Source organism: Carettochelys insculpta, chromosome 3 (genome assembly GCF_033958435.1).
Source record: "Carettochelys insculpta isolate YL-2023 chromosome 3, ASM3395843v1, whole genome shotgun sequence".
Lineage (NCBI taxonomy): Eukaryota > Metazoa > Chordata > Testudines > Carettochelyidae > Carettochelys > Carettochelys insculpta.
Genome location: NC_134139.1, coordinates 132,388,999 through 132,416,638, shown reverse-complemented (window position 1 = coordinate 132,416,638; position 27,640 = coordinate 132,388,999). Strand labels below are relative to the sequence as shown.

At 40.4% G+C, this 27,640-nt stretch overlaps 1 protein-coding gene across 4 annotated transcripts in view; it reads right to left on the bottom strand.

The window, feature by feature from the left end:
- Nucleotides 1–27,640, bottom strand: part of ASCC3 (activating signal cointegrator 1 complex subunit 3) — a 501,864-nt gene that overhangs the window by 25,100 nt on the left and 449,124 nt on the right. For all 4 annotated transcript variants that reach the window (XM_074990822.1, XM_074990825.1, XM_074990823.1 and 1 more), the window contains one exon: nucleotides 6,958–7,182. In XM_074990822.1, the coding sequence (XP_074846923.1) occupies nucleotides 6,958–7,182 (225 nt within the window). The remainder of the gene's footprint in view (nucleotides 1–6,957; nucleotides 7,183–27,640) is intronic.

The following is a 27,640-nucleotide window of genomic DNA, read 5'->3' as shown; positions in this document are numbered from 1 at the left end:
GTCAGTCACAAAATGCGTGTGTGTACAAATGTAGTACATAAGTTAAATTTCATTAAAAATGAAATTGTCATTTTTAAGGTGTCTCCTGAAAGATATCGAATGCAAAAGATCCAATTTAATTAGCATAAGCTCATTCTTATTCATTAAATACAGCACCCCAAAGTGTGCTAGGCCTCTTCGTTGATCCAGGAGTTATGGTCCCTGCCCAGAAGATCTTATACTCTATGTTTGGACATGACATAGCAGAGGGGTAACAAACCAGTGGGGAACAGTTGAGGTTATGGCACTACAGTCCCCTGGTTAGTCAGTTAACAGATGTGCACATTTCTCACTGCAAACTGTACTTCTGTCTACATTTCCGAACCTGACTTCTCTTTTGCCTTCTCTCAACATACAGGTATCCTACTGAGATGTACTTATTACATACATAGGCAAACACTCTTCAAAGGTTAAGGTTGAGCTCCATAGCAGTCCTGCTCTGTGGAAGTATTAAAATGTTTTATCTCTGATTATGCTACAAGTGGAGTCTCCCAGCCAATCCAAATGCAAAACCAGCTGCTGTCATTTTATTTCTCACTGAAAGTGACTACCCTGCTGAATGTGAGATGGACGTTATTACTATCTCAATTAACCATCATAATCAATACAAATATATTATGTAGTTTCAGAATAGGAGAATAAGAGCTGATCGCTGAATACACAGTCAGAATGTATATGGCTTGATAAGAGAAACAAAACAAAAAAAGATTAGATTTATTCTATTTCTCATGTTCTTAATCAGGGATAGGAACAAAGATTGGGCATTGCCTTTCAAATAAGCACTACTACTACACTATCAAAACATTCGAGGAATCATTTAGTTAAATAAAAGCAAACAATGTTTCTATGATAATGGTCCTCCTCTCACAAGCCTAAAGAAACATCATCCATTGTTGTGGCAATGCAATTGAAGCCATATCTGTGCCCCAGGATATTAGCTTGACAAGGGGGGTGAAAATATATTGGACTTATGTTTGTTGGTGAGAGAGAGAAGCTTATGAGCCTGCAAAGAGCTCTTCTTTATACCAGGCAGACACACAGGACCTGAAGAAGAAGAACTCTAGATAAGTGTGAAAGCTTGTCTCCCTCACCAACTGAAGTTGGTCCAATCGAAGATACGATGCTCAGATTGGTCTCCCTGAAGAAATATTAATTAGTCAAGCACTTGTTGGCATGTTCAGCACCAATTCACGGAATCTTATGTCCTCCTTCAGTGAGAGAGGATGGGAGTGGAGAAGGGAAATTAACAAGACCATGCAGAGAGAATTTTTAAAACAATGTGTGTCATGGTAATGCATAGAGCCTTCAGCTGAAATTGACTATTACTGTACAGTACACTTAGCAAAAGTCTGAGTTCCTTGGCTCAGGATAAATTAAATAGAGAGAGAATGAAAAATGGAGTTTTTACATTTTCCTCTTTCACAAGTATCAGAAAGATAGCTGTGTTAGTCTGTATCTGTAAAAATAATTGGAAGTCCTGTGGCACCTTACAGACTTATAGATTTACTGCAGCATACACTCTCGTGGGCAAGGACCCATTCCAACAGATGACTCTGATAAAGTGGGTCTTTGTCCATTAAAGCTTATGCTTCAATAAATCTGTTAGTCTATAAAGTGCCACAGGACTTCTCATTGTTTTTGCTCTTTCACAGTTTCCTGTTCCCACAGCTGGGGAACTGAGGAAGAGAGAAATGAAATGATTTAGTCAAGATCAAACAGGAACTGTGTGGTCAGGATGGAAACTGAACCCAGATCTGCCAAGCTTGAGTCCTACAGCTTAAGCATAAACCCACCCTTCCTCTTATTGGAAGTGTCTTCATTAGTCCTTGTCTCTTACTTTTCAATGTAAGGCACAGCTATTCATACAAAACATTCTTTCAGGTTGATCAATGACTGCAAAACCATTAATGACAAAGGTGTCATTCTGAACACACAACATTCCCTAGGGCTGTGCAGCAAATAGGAATAGACTCCACGTAACCCTCCCCCTGTTCCAGGTACGTATATGACAAATTTCAAATTGCAACAAACTCCATGTTACAATGAACTAAACCCATATTTAAATTATATTAATTCTAGAAAGGCTGTAGTGAAGTGCCCTTTCTATGGCAATACTCATATTTCTTGGGACAGTGGCTAGACTTCTGGGACCAGCTTGTTTTTCTGGAAATGTGTGTGCGTGCCTGCTAAGCTCTTTAACTAACATTTGATATTTAGGTGGGTGGGGGGAAGTCTCTGGAAAAGTAATTTTATGATAAAGGTTACAAGCACTTTGGATTAGGAGAGTGAAGGGTTTTAGATTAGTACCCAAATGAAAGTAAGCTTATAGAAACATATTTACTTGTTGCTCATTCTGAAAGAGGCTTTTGTAACAGTAATTAAAATTTAGAAGACATAAGGCACATTAATCCTTAAAAGAAGTTATTCTAAGATGGAAGTGACAGAACAGTAGTCTCATGCACACTGCAATATATATTTTGACGGAATTTCCAGCCTGTGGGGCAGACTAGTGATCCCATTTGCTCCTTCTGGTTTAAATGTGGATCTATACAGTGACTACTACATTAAAAAAGCTACACCTTTGTTTAAAGAGACCTGTCTTGAAAGCGGAGAGGGTAAATGTAAGGAAGATTTCTGCATTGGGAGCCCCAGCAAATAAACCAAGTGATTTAAATAGATTTTTTTAAGTGATTAGGCTGTGAACAGTTCACGTTTGTATGATTATATCTTATTTATGTTCACAAAAATTTCAGGACTTCAGGTGTGCATATAAGAAGATAGTATTAATTTTAGATAATATTTTATGAATATTTTCCTTTATCCAAAATATGGTATTTACATAACAAGTGTGTGCAATGGATGTACAGCACATTTGTGGCCGTGCACACATGTGCATGAACACGTTATGAAAACCCTGCAAGTACATCACCCATAAATGTCCCGAGATTGGAACGTGTATCAGAATTAAGCCTCATCCCCTTCACTTTATGCTTTAATTCAGTCAAATAAATAAGTCTCCAAATTTAGCTCCCTACATGTTCAGAGGACAACGGGATTTTTTTAAGTAAAACCTTGACTAATGATTGCAGAAGAAACATTTAAAAATAACCTAATCCAATTTTGCTAAGATTAGCTGATAGATCTGAACAGTTCTATCAGCTATTTACGTTCTCTGACACTGCCTGCACGCCTCCCTCTTATCTCCGGCTTGGCTCAGCACAGATACTCTAAGAGCTTGTCCTCACTACCGAACTAAATTTAGAATGTCAGGGGAAGAAACACTATATTGATGGGAGCATGCTCTCCTGCTGACATATTTAATACATCTCAGTGGGAGATGGAAGCTGTGTTAGTGGGAGACACTGTCTTGCTGACAATAGTGCAGTGTAGAAGACACTGTGTTAAGTCAATGTACATTACCTCTCTTGGGGTGGTTTTTCCCAGACCCCTTAACAATGTAACTTCCATTGACTTTGACACTGGTGAACTAAGGGGGCTCAGAGGTAGAAGGAACAATGGGATGTGTGAAGAATGTGTGGGAGCTTGGAGAGTAAAGAGGTCAAAAGTAGGGAACTTCCATTCTGCAAGGTGCATAGGAAGGACCTCTCAGTTGAGGTGGAAGCATTTGAAATCACCTCCACAGCCGCTGCTTTGACTCCCTGGGCACCCAGGCTGCACTGCTGTGGGAAAACCCACCTGTGTTGTGCCCATTGTCAGGCTTCACTGTCAGCCTACATTTTGTTCATGCCTTGAAGGTTATCTGCACATACATAACAGCTGGAGACTTTTTAAGTAAATAAGTAAATAGAAGGTTAGTGTTGCACACAAGAAAAAAACTTCTAGGAAAGAATACTGGCTCACTGAGCTGCCACAATTTGCCTGCTTTGACTCCTGATGTCACCCTGCCTCTTCCCATAATGTTTTACTTGTACACACAGACAAGAGGGTTTTGTCGACAAAACCTGCGGAGCGTCCAGATTCCCAAGGGCATTCTGTCGACAGTAAATTGACAAGAATGCAGCACTTTTGTTGACTGCTGTACCCCACTCGCCCTGAGGAAGAACGCCTATGTTGACACAGATCTGTCAACAAAATGCTGGACGTTCCAGGGGCCCTTCTGTCCACAGAAAAGGCTTCGAGGACACCAGGCAACCCTGTCTGTTGTGCTTCCAGTTGTTCATTTTGTCGATAGAGTGTCCAGACAGTCTGGCCATTTTCTGTTGGCAGAACACATCATTCTTTTGATCCACTTTGGCAGTCTGGCCGTGATCTGTCCATAGAAGTTTACTTCTAACAAAAACTTCTGCTGACAAATCCTTCTAGTATAGGCATAGCCACATAAACACGAACTCCACTGCATTGCTCTGTGTGTGCATGTGTGAGAGACAGAATGACAGAGAGCATACAACATTATGGGAAGAGGCAGAGTGACATCAGGAATTAACTGCCTTCTACAATCAGGTCCTCTCTCACAACTAAGACCTTTCTTTCTGCACCCCATAGATGCAGAGTTCATCAACAGGTCAGTGCTAGGGAAAAAGGTAACAACTGGTATGGAAAGGGTAACCCTGTCTATGGTTTAAGGTTTAGGAACTTTAACCTTCATTTGGAAAGCATGACTAATAAGATGAAGCAAATACACTCCCAAGAGATGTAACCCATGTGACAGTTTTAAAATAGCAAATGACTTTTCTCTCGTTTAGGAGCAGCTTTCTTTCCTGCTCATATGGTTGTGTACATATCAGTATCCTCTGGTAGAGGACAAAGTCACAAACTAGATCTGTTATAATAAAATATTCACTCAAGATTTTTTTTTTCTGATTAATGTAACTCCTGAATTCTACACTTTCCAAAAAGTTCCTATCCTACAATATAGATTAGCATATTAGTACAAATATTTGTAGTAAAACTACTAAAAACATAAGTTACTTTCGTTTTCAGCCACTGCTATGTGACAACCCTTTCCCTCAAAACAGCAAAATGTTAAATGAATTAGGTGGTTTATATGAAACTGAAGTGAAATTTCTGACCTACATAATGTCGTCTATCACATGAATGCCACTCATAATCAAAGTTTTAAAAAAAATTATCTTCAAAATAAATCTTCATCACCTTTGTGTTAGTAATTAAAGTATAGTGAGTGAGGTTCCTTTCAAAACCTTTTTGCCAAGTTCCTGGCTTCAGAAATAAAAGTATGTGATATGATTTGCTTATTACTTTTACTTTTAGATTAACCTAGTGCAATCATCTTATTACAAGTGATGCTGCCCCTAACAGATGGTGTGCTTTCCTAGGCCCAGACTCACCCCAGCCTCTTGGCACTATAGTATTGCCCGTCAGACAATGGTACATCCCCTTTGGGAGGAGTGTTTCTATGAGACATCTCTCATACAGTCGTTTTACAGACTGGCAGCTTGGCACAGCCAATAAAATTATTTTATTATCTCTTTGTATTACAACAGTGCCTAAAGGCACCCTGTAGATATGGTTCTCCTTCTGCTAGAAGGTGTACATACAGACAGTAAGAAAACCCTCAAGAACTTTTTGTCTAGGTAGACAAGACGAGGAAAGTATTACTATCCTGATGCTTCACAGATGTAAACTGAGGCAGAGACAGATTAAAAGGTAAATTGAGGCAGAGGCAGATTAAAAGGTAAATTGAGGCAGAGAGATTAAAAAGGTTTATCCAGGATTACACAAGAGCTTAATCCCAAACTCCTCAGACCCCATCCAATACTTCAGCCACAATAGTATTCTTCCTTCTTAACAGTGGCAGGTAGAAGCTGGCCTACTTTTCCTTCAAACGACAGCTGCTCTTTACCTGACTTCCAAAACTGTGTAAATACGCCTTTTAGCATCTGAGGTAAAACTATTCCAGATTTATATTGCTGCTTTAAAATGTCTTTGATGGGGACAGTTATGTGTGTGGTTGTGTGTTATGGTATTCATGGTATAATTAGCATGCCTCAGGGTACTGAGTTATTATGCAACTGCAAAAGTCACAAGCCAGGAGACTGGTTTAAAATCAGTTTGGATGGTGTCAGCCTGCTCTTCCAGTCCTATGGTAGTTGAGAACTAGGAAACACAGCAACTGAAAACAATCTAATTTTAGATGAAATTAACATTTTAAAACAGGCTTTGAGTATTGCAGTGTCTAGAGCACTTCTGAGTCCTGTGAACAATAACTGATGAACATTAAAAATAAAAATTGACCATAGAAGTGGTGTCTACAGAAGAACCCATCTCTGAAGGAAAGATTAGGCTTTCCAAAGTGCATTCACCTAGAGGGAACTGCAGATCACTTTCAGGTAGTACAGTAAGGTTACTTTGTTACAGGCACTGACTTCCGCTCTGTCCCGAGAGTGCTCAATTTCCATTCTACTTCAGGGCCCACCTCAGTCCATCCCTTCTCCCACATCCACACCTCTGTACTGACTCTTCCCACCTCACTCCACTCCAGGTCCTATTGCTGTCTTTCTCATCCTCTTTTCCCCAACAACTCCTCCATGTTGTGGAACAGCTGACCATGGTGGGCTGGTGGCACTTGAGGGAGACAGTGGGAGAAGCTGGCTTCTGGGTTAGAGAAGCATTCAGCATATAGACTCAGCATTAACAGTACTGAAAGTTAGTGTTGGTGGAAGTAGGAAAACCAGTGGCTGCAATCACCTCATTTAAATCAGTACTAGTATCTACTGACATTCAGTTTTATCTTTATTTATATTATGTCCTTTAATGTCGTGTACATTGGGTCACTTTTTAAATAAATTTATGTCTGTTTTAGGTGGTTCCAGTCATCAACAAAACATATTGCAGTACAGCACTAGGAAAAAAAAGTGGATTTTCCTGGACCAAAACTATTACAACACATTACTGCCAAAGATTAAAGCAGCAGACAAAGTATGAAATGGATTACCATACCTGGCATATTCTTACGGATTGGTCCAATACTGTCTTGGTATCAGTCGCATAATCTGGGCAAGGCAGCACGGCATGACTAAGATGGGCTTGCAGCAGAAGATGAGTTTTTGTATGTGAACTGTCAAATGAATGAGGATTGACTTCAATGGGGACATGTTTTGCCAGATCACTATTCATCTGATCTTCATTGTGTCTCACTGGAAGATCTGCATACTCTTCAGCATCCTTAGCAAAAAATTAAAAGGAGAGCAGATTAGTGCCTAAAATGTGAGGAAGCAATTGTAATTAAGTAGGATTTTTTGCACCGTTCTTTTTAGGACATTTATAAGAAACAACATGGAAATTGGAGCATACAGCTGAAATATTGATAAAAGCAACCATTTTTATTACTGATGTATAAACATCCCTTTGTTTAGATTTATCAAAACCATGGATGTGAGTAAGAAACGCAGTAGATGGTTAAAATATTCAAGAACCATTAAAGTGTCAGAAATAATCTTGATATATCTGATTTTTATGTTAGAACAGAATTTGAGCAGATTTCATAGTAAGTACTGAAATATGCCCATTAGTTAAAACCAGTACCTGAGATAGAAGATCTCTATTGGGTTATGTAGTTTATCACAATAAATGGCCCACAAAACGACATAATAAAGCTAGTCTTAGATTTAAAGCAAGCAATCAGCAATGCAGAATTTCATTTCATTTTTCATAATATGCAAATATTTCTGCTTTTCTTTTATATTTAAAACACACTGTGGGTTTGAAATCAAACAAATCTATTTTATTTTAAATATCATAAATATGTAATATCCAAGCAATAGATGTTCAAATTGTAAATTATCAAAACTGCAAACTAATGATTAGGGGCTAAATACTATCCTCCATCCTTGCCTTGTTAATGGTCACACATGCTCACTATTGATGCCCGTGCATGGGGTTTCTGGAACTTGGAGGCCTGAGTGACAAGGTTTTGCGAATGACACAGGGACAAGCTGGGCTAGTAACAAGCAGAGGTGGAAAAAACACCCAAAAAGTTACTTGAGTAAAAGTGCAGCTGCTTTCTATTGAGATTGAAGGACAACAACTGGAGTACTCCTGGAGCCAGCTAAAAGTTTTGTCCCAAGACAGAGTGAAGTGAAGACTTGTAGATGACCTATGCTCCATGTGGAGTACAAGGGTTAAGCAGTAGTAACTTTTTGGGTACTTTTTCCACCTCTGGTAGCAAGGGTAGAGATGGCAAATTTTGTTCTGTACTAATGAACTGCCCTTTGTAGCAGTAGGAATACAGTAGCCTCTGAATTGTAGCTCTGGCTATCGAGTGGATTGGCTGTAGTTCTCAAACTCCAAATTGGGAAGGATTCTTTTTTCTCACCATTCACATGCACTAAGTATCTACTTTGGTTTGGTGTGGGAAGGATTTCATAATTTCCTAAAATGTACAAAAATGTACAAAAATTGTACAGAAAATAAAATCATCAATACATGAGGCCTTTTGGGCCTGTTTTTAAAACAATCAGGTTCCCTTTACCAACTGGGTCAATGAACATTTTGGTAGTCTGAAAGACAAGGCTGTTAGAAGAGGAAAATACCTTCACAAATTGTGGATTCAGCAAAGAGACTGTTAAAGATAAAATATTCAAGCTTTTGTATCCATCTTGAACTACAGATTTGATACTATGGGCTTTAGTCCCCAATCTCTAGTCAGGCTTCCTGCAAATCCATATTAATTAAATGTTCACAGTGGTAAGTAATTCAGAGTGAGACACAGAAAAAGTGTTCTTTTTTGCCTATCTTGGGGGACTACCACAATTCATAGTATCTTAACACCTGATTTATGTCTCAATTTATAGGACAACTTTGGCACTTCGAAAAAAAAATTTACTGTTAGTCTGCCTAATAATAAAAACCAGCACCATTACTTTCTACTCACACTTATGGTACACTGAAATTGCGCTTACTTACTGAAACATAGTTGTGAAACAATGACTGAATTTATAAAGTTTAAGAATAGATAGAAATAAAAGCAATGCAATCAATTTATTTCATATTATGGGAGCAGATTAAAAGTGAAGACTGACTCAAGACAACTGCTGCTTAATCCTTGATGTCTCTGCCAGATTTCTTGTGAAAACGGTGGTCATTTATTCTCTGAACCTAAGGTCACACTCTTTTTAAGCCCTATAGAATGTTGCATGTTTGCTCTGCTCTTTTATTTATCCCCTTTCAAAGGTATTTTAAAGAATATTTACCAAGGAGATTTTTTTCTTAGTTTTGGCTTGCAGTTTCAAGCAGCAGCAGGAGACAGGAGTGGAATCAGACCGACTGGTATTCCTGTAAATATACTCTCACTAGTTTTCCCTTAGTACGATGTGTTTTATTTACTTCCAAAACAGTCATCGTATTTTAAACAACTTGCCTACTTAATTTCCTGTGTGTGATTGCTGACTGTAAGCAAGTGAGGTTCATTTTCTTATCTGCATCGTGTAGGTAATTAAAGGAAATTGAGAATGGGTAGTGAAGCTTTTATGCAACTGGGAATGAAGCTGAATGGAGGGCACTAAGGTCAGCAGAGTCCATTATATTTTTATGTGAGAGGCCGGTATGTCTGCCCTGTCCTTGTTTGTTTAGTGTAGACTGGACAGACTACTAACTGCAAATCTGTTTCTCTGATTTGCCCAGCTGTCCTTGAATAAAGACATCTTCCATTGCAAATGTTAAATGACAGTGATTGACAATCCTATGATGAACTCTGCTTGTAACCCTCTGCTACTGTTTTCAGATAGCACAAGAAAAGACATAATAAAGAAACAACCTTCATAATCACCTCAAATGGATCCTGCTGTTCATGCAGTATTTTCTATTTTTGTTTCCCTTTTCATTACAAACCTCAATCTGTTCTGCAAATGCTATAGACCCAGCTATGCCAGGCAGCATAGAAAAATATATAATTTACTACATATTGTTTGAATATGGTATATAATTTGGGGTCTGATGAAACGAGTTAAGCTGCATAACAATTTAATGTTACGACACTTCTCAGGACAAATTTTACAATTAGTCAAAAAAAATTGCTGTACATTTTTTTCCTTTCCTTGTTTTCCTCTGATGTTGTGTTAAATCAGTACCGTTATAGCTTACAACCCACATGCTTTATAATCTTTATCTATATGAATACCTATTGAAAGCATAACATGCTTTGATGATAACCAGCAGTTGACGACAGGTTTTAATTGCATTCTCTATAATCATACATTTGCAGCCCCATCACTCTTTTCTGCTGGAACCTTATAATATTTTCTTGTGGCTCCAGAGACTACTGTGGCAAATAAATCAAGCAGACAGGATGCCTCCCTCCTTTCTTCTGCTCTTACTGGTCCCCTTGCAAAACTCACACAATCAGCCAGGAGGTTAAGGCAGCAGCTGCAGCCCACACGAAAAGGAGGTGTTATTGGGGAGATAGGAAGGCAGCAGGAACATATGGGATGAGGCAGAAAGGTTTGTAGAGGCTGAAGAGACAACACGGGGAGAACAGTTTAGATCAGGTACTGCAAAAGGCAGCACAGAAGGGATGGAAGAATTAGAAAGGGGCAGAGAAGAGGGAAGGCTGCTCCAAGATCCCTTTCTCAGGATGACTCAGGATCTCCTAACTGCTCTCTGAACCGGTAAACCACAGACTCATTAAAAAAAACATCCAACATCACCACCAACTTCAGGCTACTTCAACTCTTGCTCTAACTTCCCAACTCCTGCCTGGGACCTTCCTAAATGCCTCCCTACCACCACTTTTATGGACTAATGGGCCCGGTAACTCAACATCACACTTGCTTGTGAGGGATTACAACCACAGTAAACTCTTTCATATCCAGCAGCCCCGGGATCGGGAGGTTGCTGAATAGTCAATTATTCTGGACAGAGAAGTATACCTAGCAATGCATAACACTAAAGAAGAACAAAGTTAGATATTAAGAAAGATAGAAAATGTATGCCAAGTACTTTATTTACCAACAATAGTAGTGTATACTGTAAACTTACACTGTATTTGCTGTGCTATTTGTATTTACTTTCACTATACTGTACTTATGGAAAACATAACTAAAATTTACTTCTTGGTAAAATGCCAGTTATTTGAGAGTTCCAGGTGATAGAACGTGGGTTAAGACAGAGTCTACTGTAGTGACTTGTTCTCACCAGTGAGAAATGTCACATCTGAAACTGCATTAAATTTCACAGATAAATTATGCCCATCAAGTGTAAAGCCAAAAGGCTGTGATAATCTAATATATGATAATCTGCACATGAAATGTCATCTGAGGAAGTGGGTTTTACCCATGAAAGCTTGTGACCTAATAAATTTGTTAGTTTCTAAGATTCTACAGGACTGTGTCACTTGTGAAGCTAGGGGCTCTACTGGCTACCCATTCTGAGCCTAGTTCATGATGAGCTGATTATCAACCAAGATCCCTCATTCTCTCTCAGTCACTGCTTCTCAGGACAAATGATTAATTCTGTAGGTATTGCCTACATTTTTTCCCGCAGCTGTATGATCTTACCTTTGACCATACTGAAAAACATATTGATTGCTTTCACCACGTTTACCAACTGATCTGTATTAGTGATATGTCCTCTTCATTAATCATCACTCCCCCAAATTTTGGGTCACCTAAAATAATTACTAATCAGGTTTGTGTTTTACTTCAAGTCATTGATGAACATTTTAAATAGTATATCCCCAAGAACAGGGGACCTCTTTAGAAATGTAGCTACTCAAAGAGGATTCGCCGTTTTCAATTACCTTCTGAGATCCATCAGCCACTTTTAAAACAACTAGATGTGTGCCACACTGATTGTTTCCATCTAGTTTCTTAACCAAAATTTCATTTACTACCAAGTGAATGCCTTACAATACTTTAAGTATATTATGCCACCACAATAACCTTCATCAACCAAGCTTGTAATCTCATCAGAAAAAGATATTAAGCTAGTTTGATCAACTCTATTTTCCATAAACCCATGTTGATTAGCTTTAGATATATCACCTTCCTTTAGTTATGTATTAATTGAGTCTCCTACCACCCATTCTATTATTTTGCCCACGATATCAGACTGTTTAGCCTTTTAAAATATTAAATAGTAACAGAGAGTAAGCCGTGCTAGTCTATACACTATCAAAACAAAAAGCAGTCAAGTAGCACTTTAAAGACTAGCAAAATAATTTATTAGGTGAGCTTTCGTGGGACAGACCCACTTCTTCAGACCATAGTCAGACCAGAACAGACTCAATATTTAAGACACAGAGAACCAAAAACAGTAAGCAAGGAGGACAAATCAGAAAAAGATAATCAAGGTGAGCAAATCAGAGAGTGGAGGGGTGGGGGGGAAGATCAAGAATTAGATTGAGTTAAGTATGCAGACGAGCCCCTATAGTGACTCAGAAGGTTCACATCCCGATTTAAACCATGTGTTAATGTTTCGAATTTGAATATAAATGTCAATTCGTCCGCTTCCCTTTCTACAAAGGAGCGATAATATTTTCAGTAACACACATACCTTGAGGTCATTGACAGGATGGCCCATTCCATTAAAATGTTGACTAACTGGTTTGTGGATTTGGACTGTTTTAATGTCTGTTTTGTGCCCGTTGACCCTTTGTCTAAGGGAGTTAGAAGTGTGTCCAATATACAAAGCATCTGGGCATTGTTGCCACATGATGGCATATATGATGTTAGTAGAGGAGCATGAGAAAGTGCCTGTGATTCTGTGAGTAACCTGGTTAGGTCCAGTGATGGTACTTCCAGAGAAGATATGTGGACAAAGCTGGCAGCGGGCTTTGTTGCAGGGAAAGGTTCCAGGACTGGTGTTCCTGGGGTATAGACTGTGGCTGTTAGTAAGGATCCTCATGAGGCTGGGAGGTTGTCTATAGTAGAGAACAGGCATGTCACCCAGGGCCTTCTGAGGTGTAGCATCCTGATTAAGAATAGGTTGTAGGTCTTTAATAATTCGTTGCAGTGATCTGAGTTGGGGGCTGTAAGTGATGACCAGTGGTGTTCTGTTCTTGGCTTTTTTGGGCTGATCTTGGAGTAGCTGGTTTCTGGGTATGCGTCTGGAACACCATCCCTCAGCTCTCGTCCCCTATTACCACTCCTCTACTTAAGATACATTGATGACATCTTTATGATTTGGACCCATGGTACAGAGGCTCTAGAAGAATTCCACAGAGACTTTAACAATCTACACCCCACCATCAACTTATGCCTCGATTACAACATGCAAGAGATACATTTCCTGGACACTACAGTACTAATCAAGGACGGCCTGATCAGTACCACACTGTACCGAAAACCTACTGATCGCTATACTTATCTACACCCTTCTAGTTTCCATCCTGCACATGTGACTAGATCCATTGTTTACAGTCAAGCTCTTAGGTATAATCGCATTTGCACTGATCCAACTGACAGAGACCAAAAACTACAAGAACTTTACCAAATATTCATAAACCTGAATTATCCACCAGGAGAAGTTAAAAAACAAATCGACAGGGCCAGACGCATACCCAGAAACCAGCTACTCCAAGATCAGCCCAAAAAAGCCAAGAACAGAACACCACTGGTCATCACTTACAGCCCCCAACTCAGATCACTGCAACGAATTATTAAAGACCTACAACCTATTCTTAATCAGGATGCTACACCTCAGAAGGCCCTGGGTGACATGCCTGTTCTCTCCTACAGACAACCTCCCAACCTCATGAGGATCCTTACTAACAGCCACAGTCTATACCCCAGGAACACCAGTCCTGGAACCTTTCCCTGCAACAAAGCCCGCTGCCAGCTTTGTCCACATATCTTCTCTGGAAATACCATCACTGGACCTAACCAGGTTACTCACAGAATCACGGGCACTTTCTCATGCTCCTCTACTAACATCATATATGCCATCATGTGCCAACAATGCCCAGATGCTTTGTATATTGGACACACTTCTAACTCCCTTAGACAAAGGGTCAACGGGCACAAAACAGACATTAAAACACTCCAGATCCACAAACCAGTTAGGCAACATTTTAATGGAATGGGCCATTCTGTCAATGACCTCAAGGCATGTGTGTTACTGAAAAAAATTATCACTCCTTTGTAGAAAGGGAAGCGGACAAATTGACATTTATATTCAAATTCGGAACATTAACACATGGTTTAAATCGGGATGTGAACCTTCTGAGTCACTATAGGGGCTCGTCTGCATACTTAACTCAATCTAATTCTTGATCTTCCCCCCCACCCCTCCACTCTCTGATTTGCTCACCTTGATTATCTTTTTCTGATTTGTCCTCCTTGCTTACTGTTTTTGGTTCTCTGTGTCTTAAATATTGAGTCTGTTCTGGTCTGGATATGGTCTGAAGAAGTGGGTCTGTCCCACGAAAGCTCACCCAATAAATTATTTTGCTAGTCTTTAAAGTGCTACTTGACTGCTTTTTGTTTTAAAATATTAGAGCAACACAAGTTCTTCCAGTTCACTTAAACTTCCCCAGTGTTCCAACATGTACTGAAAAACATTAATGGGCCAGATAGTTTCTTAGCCAGTTCATCTTTTTGATACTTGTGCAGTTATTAAAGACTTGACCCAAAGCTCATTTAAGCTGAAGCGTCTGACAGTATCCAACTTAGGCTATGTTTACACTTGCCCCCTTCTTTGAAGGGGGCATGGTAATCAGGATGATGGGAGGTTACTAATGAAGTGGTGCAGTGAATATGCAGCACTCATTAGGCAAATTCTCCCCTGCGGCAACTTCAAAGTGTCAAAATTCTGGGGAGTACAGGCACTTCAAAGTAGAGCAGGACTTCTAAGTGCCCATAGCTACATGGCATGACGGCACTTCGAAGTTTGATTCGAAGTTGCCATCGGGGAGAATTTGCCTAATGAAGTGCTTCAAATGCATTGCAGCACTTCATTAGTAATCTCACATCACCCTGATTACCATGCCCCCTTCGAAGAAGGGTGTGCAAGTGTAAACATAGCATTTGAGTCTGATCCTGCAACCATTTGCTATTTGAATGAGACCCTGATAATACAAACACGTATTAGTATCTGTAAGATTTTCAGTGGCCATAATGAGCTTTATGGTACATATTCATGATAAAAGTGCCAAACTGAGTAGTATTTGTAGGATTGGACCCTCATGTATTTTTTTCAGATTTTTCTTCCGCTCACACGAAATACTAATGTATGCTGCTTAAATTGATGATACAAAATGATTTATGAAATCTGGGTTTATATTGCTAGTGCATCTTCTCTAAAATTAACGTTTGTGATTTTTAAATAGCTGTTCATGCTGCCATCTACATTTAAATAAGAGAACAGAGGATGTTTGTGCATTGTGGACAATTCCAGGGTCAATATGAGTGAATAAAAGAAGTTTTATGTTTATATTTAAGTCTAGTCATGAGAACCATAAAACCTAAAAAGTTAATGAGTTCTAGACTTTAAGTAGCAGTTGATTAATCTGTAACAGTGAGGATCTAAAAGAAACCAGAATTAGTTTCTCACATTCCACTATTGAAATTGCAGTCTTTATTTTATTGTATTTTAAATTAATGGTATGTTAGTAAATACCATGGGATTGACTAACCAAACCTGGGTTTGTTTTCTTTGCTTGATCATGTCAACACTAATATTACAGATCTTTAATATTTTTGAAAATATCCAGACACAAATGTTGTTGTGTCTAAGCAAGCCAGTGTTAAAGAAACAAAACCTGTGACCTATAATTATTTATTAATTGCTACCCAATATTCAATTTTTAAAACAAACTAAAAAGGAGTAACGACTTTGAATAAGAAAAATAAGATGGAAAAAAATTTTAAAGCCACATGTCAATCCAGCTATCTTCATTAACACAATAAGGGTTATTTAATTAACATTTGAACTGCTATACTGGGCCAGATCAATGGTCCATATAGCTCAGTATTCTGTTCTCCAACAGTGGTCAGTGCCAGATGCTTTGGAGGTAGCAAACAGAAGAGTGCAATTTTCAAGTAATCCATCCTCTGTTGTTCAATGTCAGCTTCTGCTAGTCAGAGGTTTATGGATACCATGGCTATACCTACCTGGGCTTGTCTACACTACCACTCTTCTTCAAAGGAAGGATAGTAAGTAGGGTGCTGGGAGTTTACTAATGAAGTGCTGCACTGCATATGCAGCACTTCATTAAGCAAATTCTCCCCCAGGGCAACTTCAAAGTTTTAAACTTTGAAGTACCAGCTTGCGTCTAGCCATGGCTCACTCACCAGTACTTCAAATGTTGGGGCAACTTTGAAGTCCCTTTACTCAAAATTTTGAGAAGTATAGGGACTTCAAAGTTCCTTGGCACTTTGAAGTACCGGGGGGTGAGCCACGGCTATACGTGAGCCGGTACTTCGAAGTTTAAAATTTCGAAGTTGCTGCAGGGGGGAATTTGCTTAATGAAATGTTGCATATGTTGTGCAGCTCTTCATTAGCAAACTCCCAACAACCTATTTACAACCCGTCCTTCGAAGGAGGGTGGTAATGTAAACACAGCACATGAGAGGCTTTTCCCAGCAAAACTGGGCTTTTGTTGGGAAAAACTATGGAGTATCTATATGCAAAATGCACTTTGTCGACAATTTGTCAATAAAACCCAGCACATCTGCCAACAGCATTATACCTCTCCCCATTCAGGTATAACACCTCTCTTGACAGTGTTTTGTCAACAAAACAGACATGTAGATGCTCTGGGGCCCTTTTGTTGGAAGACAGGACTTCTGGTTCACCAGGCAGCTCTATTTGCAGAGCGTTACGTTAGCTGTTTTATCAAGAGAGGGCCGGCAGTCAAGCTGCTCTCTGCTGACATAGCAGTTTGCTCTTTTAATCTGCCTTTATGTGTAGATGCAATCTGTCGACAGAAATCTGGACAGGAAATCCCTTCCGACAGTGACTTCTGTCAACAGAGGCTTCTCATGTAGATGCAGCCCATGAGCATGAGCTTGCATCCCTGGCCATCTTGGCTAATAGCCACTGATGGACACATCCCTCTAAGAGCTTATTTAATGCTTTAAAAAAAGAACAGTTATACTTTTGACCCTCACAATTCCCCTGGCAAGGAGTCCCACAGGTTGATTGAACATTGTGTAACAGTACTTCCCTCTCTCTGTTTTAATTCTACAGCTCATTAACTTCATTGGGTGACCTCTGGTTCTTGTGCTATGTGAAGGGGTGAACAACACTTTCTTACCAACTTTCTTCACCTTGCATGCTTTTATAAATCTCTTATTTTGCCACTCAAAACATACTTTTGCAAGCTGAAAAGTCCCTGTTGTCTTAGTCCCTCCTCATATGTAAAGATTTTTGTTATCCTTGTCTGTACTTTTCCAATTCTAAGAGGGGGTGACCAGAACTGCATGCAGAATTCAAGTTCTGAGTTCACCATACATTTATTATATTTTCTGTGTTATTTACCTCTTTTGTAATATTCCATCAGCTTTTCTAACTTCTGCTGCACACACAGCAGGTGTTCTTTGTCAACTATCCACAATTACTCCAAGAGTGATGACAACCAATATAAACCCCATCACTTTTGTCTGTATAGATGGGATTACATATGCTACTTTGTACTTATCCACAATGATTTTCATCTCTCATTTTGTTTAGTTATTTTGTGACTTCCCTTTGTAATTAATTCTCAAGCTGTGAACTGAACTATCTGGAGTAATTTGGTATCATCTGCAAACTTCTTCCTGCTCAATTTTTCCAAATCATTTATGAATATGTTGAACTGTACTGATCCCCATACATAACCTTAGGGAGCACCACTGTTTACTGCTCTCCAAGTTTTCAAACAGCTTGCAAGCATTTCACTCTTGTAACTACTCCTTTTAATTTCCGTTTAACTATTCCATTCCTCATTTTTGCATAATTTCCCTCTTTGAAGTTAAATGCTCCTATGATGAATTTCCTTGGTATTTCGCCACCTAGAAGAATATTAAATTTAAGTACATTATGTTTCCTACTAAAATGATGGAAATTTTGCATTATTTTACCTAAATCCTTAATTGTCCAATAAAGGTACTCATTCTAAATACTTACATACATTATACAAAACTTTATGGAATAAAAAATGTGAACTGATACAATTTTAGCCAATTTTTTCCACAGGTATGGTTATATATTGTACAATACCTTGCAATTATCACTCGTACACACTACACTGCACATATGCTTCCACGTAACTTAAGATTCAAAGTTAATCCAATATTGAATTTCAGGAAGATTTTTCCAGGTGAAAATATCTGTGTTTTTTCAATTTCTATCTATAAATTCATTCCTGTACATTTTAGAAATGGCATTAAATTAATATTTACTGTGCTGATAATATCATTTGTATTATAACAACACCTAGAGTCAAGTTAAGACTGGGGTCTTCAAACACACAGACTATGTCCATTGTTATGATGGCATGTAGAGAACATATATTTTCTCCCTTGCCTCCACAGCATGAATGTAAACAGCAGTACAGATGGTGAGGTGCTTCTTGGGTGAGTAACAAAACAGCTGAACCATAGGTTAATTATCCACCTGGCTTTCTACATGCTCAAGCAATGCCTCCCTAGTCAATGCTGATATTTTTGCAGTGCAGTGTTCTGCTTTTAGAGCCTTTCCTGGCCACAGGGAAAGGCTCCAGAATCTCACATGACAGTGAGGGGACAGCCTGATTTTCATTAAGATTCAGTGTTATGTGCACCCTACACACCATTGCCAGCATAGGAAAAGCCTTAAGCACATATCTGCAACTTTTCTCATGCCATTAGTTCATAGGGCTCAACAAAGGCATAGAGCTTCATTCACACAGATTCAGCTGCAGGATCAGGGGACTAATTTTAAACAAGATGGAGCAAGAGGTTTTACCAAATTGGAGGGGAAGACAAGAAAAAAAAAAAAACAAGAGAAATTGGGATAATATGAAATTACATAGGAAGTGGGGGCACACATCTTGATTGCTGAGTCAGTTACAAGAGACAACTCTAACTGTTAATCTTTGTCTATTTCCAACAATAAATAAATTATGCTAGTTTACAGCATGCTCATATTTGTTTCTAAACCTGTTTTCCCCTTTTCTTTGTTTATTCTTCTGCTAATTTCCAATTTTTACATTTATTCTCTCTCTGCACATTTGCGTTCTTTTTTTAAAGCACTGTTTAGCTTGTCGTTATGTAGATACATAGTATTGATTGTCAAAGCAGTCAAGGGTTGTGTAGACTGGAAACTCAATAGCCATTAGCAAGGATGGGCCAGGATCATGTCCCTGGCCTCTATTTTGCCAGAAGATGGGAATGAGTGACACAGGATGGATCACTTGATGGTCACCTGCTCTATTCATTCCCTCTGGGACACCTGTCATTGATCATTGTTGGAAGACTGGAAACTGGGTTAGACGACTTTTGGTCTGACCAGTATTGTCCTTCTTGTGTAGACAGATCTCCACTAACTTGCCTTAGAAATCATAATCTTGTGGTTTTTAATAGTTTACTGTTGCCTATATTATAGCTAGAAGAATGCAAAGTAACACTAACACCATGTTTCTTGTCTGCACATTTTTTCCCCACTGTCCATGCTCTGCCTCAAGATCTGACCATTGTTACAAGCTGAGAGATAAACATTTAACTATCACCATTGATCTATTTTAGAAACTTATTTATATGAGCAATATTTTCACATTTCATCTTCATCTTCTTAGTACCATCCCAAGTGTAAACCAGATTTATACAGGAAAACATCAAACGAACACAGATGCATACTGGCAAGCAGCTGGAATTCAGTCAAGCACAGGTTTATATGCAGAAAATTAATACATGCATAAGACAACACCTCTTTCTTATCCTTGCCAAAACTGACCACATGGTTAACATCTGGACTTCAGGAGTATCCTTAAAATTAGGTTCCATAAAAAAACTGAATTAGAGAAGTTACTTGCTAGCATTGCTGTAGCTAAAATTATACCAGCTTTACCAGCTCCATTATAAACTCCATTTTTAAGGAGTTGACTGCCAGCCCATAAAAGTTTGTTCTTTGGTTTCAGTTTCACAGGATATAATTTCTCTCTTCAAAGTTTTTAAAATCCATTTAGATGTTTCTTTATTCTTATAGATATGAAGGATTTAGGACAGTATCCCAATTAAAGAAACTAATAAATGCACATTATTAGTTCAAAGCTTTTTGAAGTACTTCCAACTTCCCATTCTAGCCAATAGGAGAGACATTTCTATCAAACTGTTAGGCTGTGTCTACACACCAAAGTTATTTCAAAATCACTTTGGCAGCATCTAAATGAAGCACATGCTATTTAAAAATAAAATTGAAATAGCAGGTGCATTATTTCAATTCCAGGAGACCTCATTCCATGAGGAATGACGCCTATTTCAAAGGACCCCCTGATTTCGAAAGCCCCTTCTTCCCATTTGATGTTGGGAAGAAGGGGCTTTTGAAGTCTGGGGGTGGGGGGGTCCTTTCAAAAGGTCCCTGTCTACATGGGCAGCGTGCGTTTTGAAAGTGGCACCTTTGAATCGTGTGTGGCCACCATTATGCTAATGAGGTGCTGCAAATTCATGGCAGCGCCTCATTATTATCTGCCAACATCTCTCATTGTCATGCCCCTTCCAAAAGGAGGGCGCTAGTGTAGATGCGGCCTATAGCACAGAATAGTGCTATTTCGAAATAAGCCACAATGGGCTCCAATGGCACTATTTTGAAACAGTACTATGGACCTGGAAATGCTATTTTGAAATAGCAGGGTGCTATTTTGAAATGTATTGTGTGTGTGGTTGTGTTGTTTCTAAATAAGATATTTTAAAATAGCCATTTTGGAATAGCGCTGCCATTTGGACATAGCCCTGAAGTCCCCATGTTACACACTGGTTTTTAGAATGGAAATTTTTCATTAAACAATCTCTTTGAGACAGAGACCTTCACTGCTTTATATCCATTATGGACTTCAAGGGGTAATTGTTGAGGAGAAAAGTCCCAAATTTGAGAAGATGTTATTGATAGTAGGTTGGTGCAGGCTTGAAATGTAAAATTAACTACCAAAGAAAAGAGACTAGTAGGTACATAAGCTTACAAAAGATGCAAGACATATTTATCACCTCCATATATATATAGATCATATGTCCACCCACACACCCACACACACCCCATATATGTTTTATTTACCCATTGCAGCATTGTTCTTCTAAGGCCACAGGATGGCTAGAGTCAGGAAGGTTATGTTTGAAAGTAGTGCAGAATTTGTAGCAAGGCTGTGCTGACAAAGCCCGCCGTGAAGATGAATTTACATAAACACATTATTTGGTGCAAAAGGAAGTGGAACCTATGTCAAGGGAGCAACAGTGAAGAATGAATGAAAAAGAGAACATAGACAACATAGTTAGGGTACTAGACTGGGATTTGGATGGCCTAGCTTCAAACCCCCTAGTCTGAAACAGACTTTCTGGGCAACTTACCATTTGGACACATGGTCAAGAGACTCTTGAAGAATTCCATGAAAGTTTTAACAACCTTCACCCTATCATCAATCTCAGCCTTGACCATTTCACACAAGAGAGCCATTTCCTGGATATTGCAGTACAAATCACTGATGGCCAAATCAACACCACTCTCCACTGGAAACCCACTGACCACTACTATTTCCTGCATGCCTTCAGCTTCCATCCAGGAGCCATCACACAATCCATTGTTTAGTACAGTCAAGCCCTTAGATACAACCACATCTGCTCCAATCCTCTTAACAAAGATCAAAAACTTCATGATCTCTACCAGGCATTCATGAAACTTAATTACCAACCAGAAGTAAAAAACCAGATTGACATGGCCAGATGCTTCTGTATCGGCCCAAGAAGGTTAAAAACAGAACACCACTTTTCTCCGGTGTTCCAGCATCTCAGGGAGCAGCGGTGAAGCTGGAGGAAAGTCCTTCAGACATACCACTGGCAACACAGCTAGTTGTATTCATCTTCTAAAGTGTACGGACCTTTAGGGACAAGCAGAGCTGAAAGCCCTTCCTGTGAAAGAAATGTCCATCTTTTCTATTTCACACGAGCATTGGTTTATACAGTTTTTTTTTTTTATAGCTAGAAAAGAAAATGATAGAAACATATCTTGTGGAAGTCAAAAAGCATGGGAACAAAAAAGTCAGTAGTTGAGTATCTGAATGAGGGGGGCCCGGCGACGGCTTTTGGAGGGACATGCTCTATGCCGGAGGAGCTTGCTGTCCCTGCTGTAGTACTCGAGAAGCACACTCTCTCTGCTGCAACACTGTGGCAAGGAGTTCTGTGATTATAAGCGAAGCCTTGTCCCTGCTTGCCCCACTCCACCCCACAACCTTGTGCATGCCCATGAGTGAAGCTGTGCTGGTCTGAGTATTTTTCATCTCGTCTGATTTTGAAAGTTAATCAGGGATAGGGTGGGAAATCTCTCAGGAACCCCAGAAGCTGTGGAGCACATCTATCTTTGATAGACCATGGAAATCTTTGCCTTAATTGTTTTCTGCAATTAAATATTTGGAATTTAATGTGTTGCCAAGCTTCTTATTATGGACAGGTTATAGATGTTTATCTTAAATTAAACTCTGCTAGGAGGCCCTGACCCTCCTGTGTACAGGTCCCAAGACCCAGTCAATTCCCTGCTGCAACCCCAAACAGAAGAGCACCATGCCGGTCCACTACGGACCCCGCCCAAGCCCCCTAGAGGGGTGTGGCTAGCACAGAGAATGAGACTGAGACAAGGATTAAGTTACATAAAATGGAAAACTATTTTATTATTTAACACAAGCAACAACAGGCAAAAATACAACAACAGGCGTAGAAAAGGCACATAAGGCAACTCATAAATGTTAAAAGCATACTACTCTAGACTCTGTCTAACAATTACTTACTCTCAACATTGTAACAATTATGTCCTGGAGGTGAAGTCTTGTAGATATTTTATTGTACCGCAAAGCAACAGAACTAGTTAACTGAATTAAGTAAAAGTAAAACTGGAATAGGATTTTTAAAAGTCCATTGAAGGTAAGGAAAGGCTTATATATCCCTTTGTGGTTCCTTTAAAGGGAAAGGTGGGAGTGCTGAACCACACCCCTTCCCGGGGGCGGCGTGTTAACCCGCCCCTGAAATATACCAAGGCCCTGGAGGCCCTTAGGCAGAGCCTTTCTGTACGGTTGCCGCAGCCTCTCAGTGGCCTGGCTGTACCAACTGTACCTGGGGGCACTTGCCTCCAGCCAGGTAGAGGGAGCCAGAGAGGTGAGACAAGACTATTTGAGTCCCTGACTCACAATATTATTAGGGGTTATAAGGATAGAAGGGGAAAGGGAGGCTTTGCCTTCACCTTAAACCTACTAAATCCTATTAACTTTTAACAATATTAACAATAAATATCTCTTATTAATTAAATGTGCCTTTTTTATGATAGCAGGCAGCCTGGGCTAATAGGCCCGGCCTTTAAGGGTCAGGCCCCCGGGTCCTACTCCTCCCCCGTCAGGGAGGGTGTACAACGGGGGAGCAACCCCCCGCTCCCTCACAGAGGGCCCTGGTGTCCCAGGTGTAAATCTGTGTATGAAGTGTCCATTTCGGTGAGTTACGTGTCTGGTCGAGTTGAAGGTCCAATCCGGTGAGAGTGTCTCGTCAGGTAAGTAGACAAAGCTGATGGATAATGCAGTGCTGCAGGTGGAAAGGTGACAAGATGGCGGCCTCCGGGTTAAGTAGCCGAGCGTGCAGTACCCGCCGAAAGGCGGGCCAGTTCGACACTCGGCTGCCACTCCTCAGAGGCCTCTTGCTGCTGGTGCCGCAGGTGGGAGGAGCTGCTTGAGAGCAGTGGGACCGCATGAGCCCAGGCCAGCACCACAGATGGAGGGCGGTGCTGAGGTGATTTCTAGTTAGCTCTTATTGATTTGAGATCAGCTCTCAGTGATTTCAGGTGCTTCGCCCCCAAGGGCTGGCCCAAGGGATTCAGCGGACGCTGCTCTCGCAGCCACTCTTCCCTATATAGGAGCACAGAGTCCTGTCTGCGCCTCCCAGGGCCACAGAGTGCGCCGCAGCACCTGTTTATATTCTCTATTCTCATACATAATTCATGATTCTGTATAAATATTCATGATCAAATTTGCATGCAGGTGTGGTTTTCAACAAGGTCCTCCGAGGGAAGGAAAGTTCCAGAAACTCTCCCCTTCGCCCAATCAGGAGCCTGGAATTCGAACACCTGCTCACGAATTATTCATGAGTTCAGGTTACCAGGGAAGCTAACTGTCAAAAAGCGACCATTGGTAATGCTGCCAAATGGCAGCCTGTGAGACTGTGGATTCTTCATGTGCCTGCACTGATTTTACATAGCCAAAGGCGTGTATTCCCTGGCCCACAGGGACGATAATGTCCTAAGATGTTAAAAATCACGACATGTGTAAGATTTGGGATCTAAAGTGGTGCAAAGTTCAGCAGTGGGCTCTATTTACTTAATGGATATGACCACAAATATCCATGGTAAGGAGAAATGGTATGCATTTGAAATTGCAAGATTCTTACTTAAATAAATTACAGTGAAGAAAGAAGAGCACATAGCACATTTTGATTTTTTTAAAAATGGCTGCATCTGATAAACATCATCCCTTCTACAATTACAACCATAAAAATAAGGGAAATCTCACGTGAAGCATAAGCTAGAGAAGTGAAAGTTCAGTGAGTGATTCATGCTGCCTGAAGGGCTTAGATTTCACAAGCTCACCTCTTACTTAAATGTCCATGTTACAAACTACTGATAGCATTTCCGACAACCTGAGGTCAGGAGTCTAAAAGACCTTTGCCACTGTGTACAGAGCAAAAGAAGGTCAGCTATCTTAACTATCAGTATTGGGGAATGACTCAAACGCGTAGATTACTTCTTAAGCGTAAAGTCAAATTGCAGACAATTGCTTCAGCACAGAGATGCTAAAAGAAAAAGTGCTAACAGAGGAAAGAATCAACGATGTGGTGTGTGAAAAAAGATGCATTTAGTTAGCAGATACTAGTCACATCTGCAATAATAATTTGAATTTATATAGCACATTTTAAAAATCCTCAAAAAAAAAGCCTACATTACAAACATTACGTTTCACAGAACCAGTGAGGTACAGCAGTAGGTAATGTAATGACTATTTGTGTTACAGATGGGTCAGTTGAATACTGGTTAAAAATAACTGCTTGCATTTTAAAGGGATTTTCTTACTGTAAAATGCTGACTTCTGAAACATACTAAAAATGAAGAATGAACTATTGATCTCTGAGTCAGCAGTGCTGGAACAATTTTTGGAGCACAGACACTAAGCTGCACTCACCACTTTCCCCTGTCCAAACCCTTCAGAGCTCTCTAGAGTTGGAGAGAGGAACAGGGCCATGGCTTGTGGGGATGGAGTGGAGGCAGACCAGGATAAGGTGGCAGATAGTGGGGTCATAGGTAGGGTGGGGTGTAGGACTGGGAGCCGAGCTGTAGCCTGGGCTGGGCGCAGAGTCCCTGGATAGGGGTCTGGCAGCTGAGAAAAGCCCCCAGGTGCAACACCTGGAGGGGCTGCAGCCCCCTTGAACGCCTACTTCCCATGCCTATGACCACTGTCTCTAATGCATAATGTTTCTCATGGACAGAAATTGTTCTCAGTGGTTGTCAGATAGTGTTGTCAGATAGTAGAAAAAGGAGCAATGGTCTGAAGTTACACAACAAAAGGAGTAGGCTGGACATTAGGAAAAACTACTTCACCAGGAGGGTGGGGAAGCACTGGAATGTGTTGACAAGAGAGGTGGTGGATTCTCCATCCCTGGAGATTAAGTCCTGGCTTGACAAGGTCCTGGCTGGGATGATTTAGATAGGGTTGATCCTGCTTGAAGAAGGGGCTGGACTAGATGACCTCCTGACACCCCCTTCCAGCCCTAGGGGCCTATGACATTTGGGAATGATCACAATGCAAAATGAAGAGAAAAAGTTTAATGTTGCTAAGCCTTTAGGATTTTTTTTTCCTATAACGTATTCACAAACATCAGATGAAAAGCTAGCAAAATAACTTCTCTCACATACTAAAGTGTATCTTTAAATAAAATGGATCCCAGAAGGGGCTTCTGGATGCATAAGAGGAGGTTGCTTAGCTGTAACTGGAGGTTATTCAGGATGTCTGCTTCTTATTTGTACCTCAAATACCGGGGTGCTCTTGTACACCATCCAACAGAGCATTTCAGAAGCAGTGTCTATGGATCTGCACATGTTTCTTATGTTGCCACATGTTCCAGATGAGGTTTCAAAGGTCTGTGAGGCATGACATACCTCTAGTCACTCTCACAATCTGCAGCAGAAGGGGTAAGTGGGCAGGGATTGGAATACAAAAAGGGACCACATATCTCAAAAAACTTGAGTACCGAGCAGTGATCACCTTCAGTATGAAATCGTGAGAGAAAACACGTGCTGCAGGACAATGGTATAGTGGGCTGTGAAGGCGTGGGTGCAGCATTATGTTACCCCTCATACTAGGGGAGCTTCCTGAGGTGTTCACATCTCTGGCATGGAATGGCCATCTAGGTGTGTGCTCCTTCCTGCTAGGGAAGCGTCTCTGGCAAGAGTGTCCATAGGGGCAGGAGTTGATGAACAGGATGTGGCAAAGCACTTTAGTGGGATCAGTCCACCAGGTGAGGGAGGTATGGACTCCACTTGGAACAGTCAAGTCCAGTCCAGGTGGGAGATGCGGGGCCTGCAGACTAAGAGGAGGCGCTGTTATAATGTGTAGGTCAGTAGGCAGCATCAAATGGGTAAAGGCTGCCTTGCCTCCTAGGAGACAGTCACAGTGAGAGTTGGTTCCCAACAACAGTGACATTGTGAACAAGCTGCAGCACAGGGTTGAAGGAGTTTTGCCTTTTCCCCCTACATGTCTCCCAGGCCCGGCTGGGCTCTTGGCATCTAGAGCAACATAACATGTTTTGCAAACAAAACATCTGCTCTCTTGGAGGCAAGCCACAAGGAGCTGTGTTGCTTGAACTAGGTGTTTTCCAAAAGTTCATGTTCAAGGACTGGGAGGAACAATGTGGCTTTTTTAAAAATAAAGGTGTTAAGCCAGTTGTATTATAGCTGATTGCTTTTCTCATAATAATGTGCTTTCACTTGGTTATAAAAGCTGTAAAAATAATAAACTCAGGGCCTTCAGTCATCAGAACTGTTGAACCCCTGCTGTCTTTATGTTTGTCTTTGTCTTTCATCCTTCGCAGTATCGCGCCTCTAGGACCTGTGAGAAATAAAAATACTACACAGGGCTACTGCAAAAGGCATGTGGACAGCAAAGTGGCCAGCAGGAGAGAAGGCTCATGCTGTTACAGACTCCAGGTATGTACCCATGAAATGTCATTTGTGTTGAAAGCAGCATGAATTTCTTATTGACATAGATGTCCAGTGAGGTGAGAAGTGAACCAAGAGTGGCAATAGCTGTCACTGTCTCACTGAGGATTGGTGTCACCAGCAGCCAATCCTTCAGGTATGGGAAAGACAGACTGCCCCAGCCAGCAAAGGTGGGCTGCAACAACTGAGAAGTCCTTGGTGAAGACCCTGGGGGCAGGGTGCCGATGCTGAAGGGAAGGACCCTAAATTGACAATGGCTGTCACCTATGTGGAAGTAGAG